The following is a 7,388-nucleotide window of genomic DNA, read 5'->3' as shown; positions in this document are numbered from 1 at the left end:
ATTTACTTGTAATCTTGAATTTTTAGTAATATCCATCAATAACAGTACTTAATACATAAAAAATAATTTTTAAAAGTTTTTATCAAATACTTATGATATAGATAAGGGTGAATTTAACCCATCCTTGTAGTTGACTTAAAAAGTGATCTCATAAAAAATTGATGTTACCTTTTTCATAGACGATAAATGCTCTAATACTATAAATACACATATTCCCTCTCCAACTTACCTTAAAAAACACTGATCTTCCTTTTGCTCCCTGTGCTTCTTACTACCGAGTTCTAGAATTGTTTCGTTAATATGAGTAACGAGAGCACAGAGACCAAACGGAAGGTCAAAAATGGATCATTCCGATCCATTTTCATGCATGCCGATGGTGTCGACATGTTTCTGATGACTCTTGGGTTTTTAGGTGCCGTTGGCGATGGATTTTCGGTGCCGTTGATGTTGCTTGTGATGAGCAAAATGATGAACAATATCGGGAGCTCTGCTTCTCTATCGATGGACGTTTTCATCGACAAAATGAACAAGGTTCGATATTAGATGCATACATAACAAGTTCATATTAGTTGTGGGGTAATAAATTCTAATTCAGTATATGTTTCTCTCTCTACAGAATGCAGCAATTCTTTGTTACATGGCGATTGGAATATGTGTAGCATGTTTTCTTGGTAGGTTTTATTCAGATTTTTTTTGAAGCATATAATATTTATATACGGTAAATAAAACAGATAAACTCACACATCCTCCTCATCTTTGATGATGTTTGAACCGTTGACCTCCTAGGAGACCAATGACTCACATACCGTTAGGCCAAAGGTCTTTTATTCGGATTTTAATTCCTGTTATTTGACGAATTAAAATAAAGAATCAATTTCTGTATGTTATTAAAAAGCAGTATCTCCAGTAGATTCGTTAAAAGAAGATTTTGGTTAGTTTTTTTGTTTCGATTTTTTTGTCAAGAAAATAGAAGTGTTGGGGTCGAATGTTTTTTTTTTAATTTTAAATTTTGATTCTCTATTTTGAAGAAATTTTGGAGAATCTATTTGAACGGTGAAAACGTGTTTTGTTTGCAGAGGGGTACTGTTGGGCAAGAACAGCAGAAAGGCAGGCATCAAAGTTGAGATCAACATATCTGAAAGCAGTTTTACGGCAAGAAGTGGCGTATTTCGACTTGAACACTACAAGCACGAGCGACATCGTCACCAGTGTTTCGAGTGATAGCCTTCTCATTCAAGAAGTCATTAGCGAAAAGGTACGTTTTCTTCGCTATTTTTTGAAGTATACACGCAGTGGCAGACCTAGTATTTTTGTCTTATGAGTGTATCTTTAAGGTAGATCAAAGAACTGCAAGGTCAGCCCATGTGTTTTTAAGCGAATTCCACCGCTTTGAGGGATACTTTAAGTTTTTTAATTGATTTCGAGAAATATTTGAAGTCTTGTGTGTTCGTTTTGAGAGATTTTTACGGTTTTTAGTTGATTTTTACCGTTTATTAACACTAATCGAGTCGAGTGATTTTATTTCGCAACAAATCGCAGGTCCCGGTGCTCGTGATGAACGTGGCCGTTTTTGGCGGGGCATATTTTGTGGGATTTATATTACTATGGAGGCTAGCAGTTGTTGCGCTTCCATTCATCCTCATTTTAGTTACGCCGGGTCTGATTTGTGGAAGGGTTCTGATGAGCTTATCAAGAAAGATAAGGGAGGAGTATAACAAGGCCGGTTCGGTGGCGGAGCAGGCGATTTCTTCGGTGAGGACGGTTTATTCATTTGTCGGTGAAAATAAAGCGATAACGGAATTTTCCGCTGCTCTGGAAGGAACTTTGAAGATGGGTTTAAAGCAAGGTTTGGCGAAAGGAGTGACGATCGGGAGCAACGGTCTTGCATTTTGCGTGTGGTCGTTCATGGCATGGTATGGTAGTCGATTGGTGATGTACCATGGAGCTAGAGGAGGAACTGTGTTTGCGGTTTCATCCGTCGTTGCCTTGGGTGGACTGTAAGTTGGTTTTCTTCTGGTTCTTACATTTCATCGAACAGGTTGTGTGCATTCTGATTGATACCCCCTTAATTTTGGGAGCTATGGAGTTTGAAACAAACTAACAACGTATCCAACAGATTCTCCAAAATAGAAATTTTAAAAAAAAATTTCCAACATATTTCCCAAAATCTACTTTAAAATGGAGATTTTGTTTCAACAGATTTCCCAAAATCTTTTTTAAAATGGAGAAAGTATGAGAAAACATGAAATTCTTCAAATTTGGAGCATCTCCAACAAATTTTCCAAAATAAAGAATTAAAAGTCCAATTTTCAACCACAAGGGTGGTGCCTGATTGGTTTGAGTTTGGCTCCAAAGATCAAAAGTACCAGGAGGTCTCAAGCTCAAATCCAAGAAAGAATAAAAATCCCCCCTGTGGCCTCGGAGGTTCAAATGCGGTGACTCCGGGCTATCTGCAAAGCAAGTGGTTGCCCTGAGATTAGTCGACTCGCATAGCGGGTTGGATATTCAGGTTAATAAAAAAAAATTCCAATTTTCAAGTAAAATTTATATTTATCTTCAACAACTTTTCAGTTTGAAAATTACAATATGAATTATAATATTAAAAAATTCAATAATTTTCATAAAATATTATTTATTTCTTACGCAATTAATTTCAAAAATTATTATTGATAGGAAGAATAAAAAATAATTTCTTTTTCACATGTAATCATTTAATAGAGTTCTCCAAATTTAAAGAATTTAATCATTTTTTTCTTACTTTTTCTATTTTGGAGAATCTCATGAATAAAAAATCTCCAAAATCTTTATTTTAAAGAATCTGTTGGAGATGCTACTTATGAAAGAGAAATTATTTTCTATTTATTCACCAATGTGAATCTTTGAAATTAAATGTACAAGAGAGAAAGACATAATATTTTATTAAATATATCGAATATTTTAGTAATATAATTTATATTGTAATCTTAAAAATGGATAGACTGTTGGAGACGAAAATAAATTTTATTTGAAGATTTTAATTTTTAATTCTTCATTTTGGAATCTGGTATGTTCCACTCCCTCCGTCCCAAAATAAGTGTCACAATTGAAATGACACAAAGTTTTAGACACACATATTATTACATTTTTTGTTAACCAAATGACATGTTTACCCTTATTTGATTTCTTTTTTCAGAATTCTTAAATATATGTGAATTTGGTAAATTTAAGAATTTGGTTATTTAATTTTAAATTAGACATCTATTTTAAGATAAATATAAATATTTATTTTAATACTCTTAAATAAATATTTACTAAAAAGAGGAGGAAAGGAGGCAACAACCTACTGTTGCCATTAATTTTCGAGTGCATTTATACGTGTGAAATGAATAGCCTAAAAATGGTGCGTTTGACCTTCTTCGTTTTTGAGATGGTAACTCATTTAATGATGGACCATTTGAGTGTAGAATTAGGGGGTGTTTGACAATTGTTGAATAGTTTGGTGTAGAATGATTAAGTGGTCAAAATGATTAAGAGGCTCTCATGATATAGTACAAAATAAAATATAATTGTTTGGTAATTGTGTATAATGAAATTAGGGCTCTTAATGGTTAGGGGATATTTATGATACAAAATCATTCAAAAAGTTTTAGAACCATTAAGTGACAGACATTTTTTTTGTCAAACAAGATTCACCTCTTAACGATTCAGATGTTGCATTTTAATGAAATTATTAAGAGGTAAACAAACAACCCCTAAAACTAATCAATAACCTAACGGGTTAAGCTTTTCAATTTGTTGGATTTTAGTAGGAGTTAAGTTAAGAAATGTAAGAATAAATTTTTACTTTTGAATGTATATTAGAATGAAATATAGTAAGATGAGATGCACTGAGATTAATCGGATCTATCTCCACCATAAGTGTTAATTATTACTATTATATGATATATATATATATATATATATATATATATATATAGTTTGGTTCACGTGAGAACAACATGTTTTCGTGAGACCCATGATACCACAATTTTACACTTGAAACTTCACATCAAAACGTTGTGAAGGTAAAAAAAAACTCCGAACCTTCACAACAAAAACACTGTGAATGTTGTCTGCACAGTTTTTTACTGTGAATTTTCATTTGAAAAAAGTGGTCTCATGTGTTTCACGAAAGCAGACTAGTATTACGTGATACCAAATTTATATATACGATAATCAAAAGATAACAACAAAAATGTTAGAAACCTGTGAGAATCGACTTAAAAATATTTTTTTATATTTTTTTTTATCATAGGCTATGATTAACATATTTTTCCACATATGTTTATGTTCACCTTATGAAAAAAATTGCATGTGAATTATTTTTTTGATCACTTAGTGAAACGAAAAATACACATAAAAATATTCATATTGTGAAACAAATAGATGTGAAAACTATCACATTATGAAACAAATATATGTAAAGAAATATATTAAATTATAGCATTTGATAAAAAAAATCATATAAAAATTTATTTTCAAATCGGTTTTTATGGTTTTCATTTAATTTAACCCCTATATATAAAACTATCAAATTACTTTTAGGGCTAACTTATCTAGTTATGTTATGTTCAGTTCTCGTCATACCAAACACCATATAAACACTCGTTCTATCTCGTCCAGTCCTACTCTCTTATCATGATCAGTCATCTCTAATTAAGACTGTAAATGAACCGAACGTTCAGCGAATCGTTCGTGAACTGTTCGGTGGGAAGTTCATTTATGTTTCTTTATTTAATAAATGAACGAACATGAACATTTTTTTTGTTCGTTTAGTTAAACAAACGAACATGAACAAGAGTCTCGTTCGTTCATTTATGTTTGTTTATGTCCGTTCGTCTATGTTGGTTTATGTCCGTTCGTCTATGTTCGTTTATGTATTAAATTTAATATATAATCTTTTATTTATTTATTCTGAATTCAAATAATATTTATTTAAGTTTTAACATTTTAGAATGTGTTTAAATTTAAATTTTATCATCATTTTGTCTTATTTGAAATTTTTACCTTTTCATTTTCCCCCGAAACCCTAGCCTCCAAACAATTGATGTGTAATAGTTAATTGAATGACAAGTAGTGGTGTTCGTTTAATCTCGTTCGTTTATGTTCGTTTAGTCCGTTCATTTATGTTCGTTTAACATATTAACAAACGGACACGAACACGAACACGAACACATCTGTTTCTAAATGAACAAAAACGATCACAAAGATTTTCGTTCGTTTATCGTTCGTGTTTGTTCGTCTTTTCGGTTAAGCTAAACGAACGAACATGAACAAGTCTTTGTTCGTGTTCATTTACATCTGTATCTCTAATCATGTATTCGTATCAAATGCTACCTTGAATAACCCGATTATGAGTATAGATTAATAAATTCGAGTTACAACAGATCATTGGGTTCTGGATTATCCAACGTCAAATTCATTTCCGACGCCATGGCCGCCAGCGAACGCATAAAAGAAGTGATCGAAAGAGTTCCGGCGATAGATTCCGACGACATGGCAGGGGAGACATTACAACAAGTCTCCGGTGAAGTGGAATTCAAGAACGTAAAGTTTGCTTACCCATCGAGGCCGGAATCTTTGATTTTCAAAGACTTCAACTTGAAAATTCCGGCAGGGAGGACGGTGGCGCTGGTGGGCGGGAGTGGTTCCGGCAAATCGACGGTGATTGCATTGTTGCAGAGGTTTTATAATCCTCACGGAGGAGAGATTTGTATGGATGGTAAGAGAATCGATAAGCTTCAACTAAAATGGTTGAGATCGCAAATGGGTTTGGTGAGTCAGGAGCCTGCTTTGTTTGCGACCACCATAAAAGAGAATATACTTTTTGGTAAAGAAGATGCCGCCATGGATGAAGTGATTGAAGCTGCAAAAGCTTCAAATGCTCATAATTTCATCTCTCAATTGCCTCTGGCTTATGACACACAGGTTCTTTTTTCCAATACCCTTCTTTCTATTAATTATTTGGTAGTTGCTCAATGATTTGGTATAAAATGATTAAGTGGTTATAATGATTAAGAGTCTCTCATGATATAGTACAAAATGAAATATAATTGTTTGGTAATTGTTTAGAATGAAATTAGGACGCCGAATGGTTAAGGTAAGCCCAACATACAAAATCATTCAGAATATTTTGGAACCATTAGGAGTCAATCCTTTTTATTTTGTCAAATAAGATTCACCCTCTTAATGATTTGCTCTTAATTGAACTATTAAGATGTAAACAAACAACTCTAATCCAATATTTTAAAAAGATCACTAGGTCCGTAAGTGACATCTTCTCAATTTACGAAGGAGTCAAAGTGTAAAAAAAAAGTTTCTGAATCAGATCGGCAAATGAAGGGACCAAATCTGTAAAATTAGTCCCAACACTTGAGGCGTGTGACCTTTATCTAATTTACAGATTTGGTCCATGCACTTGTAGACTTGGTTCAAAAACCTTTTTTACATTTTGACCATCCGTAAATTAAGGAGGTGCCACTTGCGGACTTAATGATATTTTTAAAATATTAGGAAAGGAAAAAAATGGCTAAGAGATGAATACAAAGGTTAATCACAAGAGTGTGTCTGTTTGTTTTGAGTTTGGCCTCCAAATGTCAAAAGTGTCTGGAGGTCTTAGGTTTAAATCCAATGAGGAACAAAAATCCTCTTGTGGCCACGGAGATTCAAATGCAGTGACTCCAAGCTACCTGTAAAACAAATGGTCGCCTTAAGGTTAGTCGGCTGGGGAAGTTGTCTGAAAATACCCTCATATATGTTGAAATATGCAGGTTGGAGAAAGAGGGGTTCAAATGTCAGGTGGGCAAAAACAAAGAATTGCAATTGCTCGTGCAATAATCAAGTCACCTCATATCCTTCTCTTGGACGAGGCAACGAGTGCACTCGACTCGGAATCGGAACGAGTCGTTCAGGAGGCACTCGATCAAGCCTCCGTTGGTCGGACCACCATCGTCGTAGCTCATCGTCTCACCACAATACGAAACGCCGACGTAATAGCCGTCGTCAACAACGGTCAGGTGGTCGAGTCGGGCTCTCACAACGAACTCATCCAACTCGAAAACGGGTTCTACACATCCCTCGTCCGCCTCCAAGAAACCAAACCACACGACGAACCCACCAACCATTTCCCACTCGGACCATCATCGGCATTCGACGTCCACAACACGAGCAGCCGTCGACACTCGATAGTCAGCCGCTCGAGCTCTATAAACTCGGTCAACCACGGTGAAAACCCGAACTTGGCCAACGAAGAATTTCCGGTACCGTCCATTAAGCGGCTTTTAGCGATGAACGCTCCTGAATGGAAGGAAGCGTTGTTTGGGAGTGTAGGAGCTGTTCTATTTGGTGCAGTTCAGCCGGTTTATGCATTC

At 34.7% G+C, this 7,388-nt stretch overlaps 1 protein-coding gene across 1 annotated transcript in view; it reads left to right on the top strand.

Annotated features, from left to right (window-relative positions):
- The first annotated feature begins 300 nt into the window (after positions 1 to 300).
- Positions 301 to 7,388, top strand: part of LOC112500402 (ABC transporter B family member 15-like) — a 9,420-nt gene continuing 2,332 nt past the window's right edge. Inside the window, exons 1-6 of the mRNA XM_025103896.1 lie at positions 301 to 531; positions 617 to 671; positions 1,077 to 1,255; positions 1,540 to 1,997; positions 5,406 to 5,946; positions 6,789 to 7,382. Of these exons, the coding sequence (XP_024959664.1) occupies positions 301 to 531; positions 617 to 671; positions 1,077 to 1,255; positions 1,540 to 1,997; positions 5,406 to 5,946; positions 6,789 to 7,382 (2,058 nt within the window). The remainder of the gene's footprint in view (positions 532 to 616; positions 672 to 1,076; positions 1,256 to 1,539; positions 1,998 to 5,405; positions 5,947 to 6,788; positions 7,383 to 7,388) is intronic.

Source organism: Cynara cardunculus (genome assembly GCF_001531365.2).
Source record: "Cynara cardunculus var. scolymus isolate 2C chromosome LG 17, CcrdV1, whole genome shotgun sequence".
NCBI lineage: Eukaryota > Viridiplantae > Streptophyta > Magnoliopsida > Asterales > Asteraceae > Cynara > Cynara cardunculus.
Note: the sequence above shows the minus strand (reverse complement) of the source record. Positions and strands in the feature narration are given on the sequence as shown.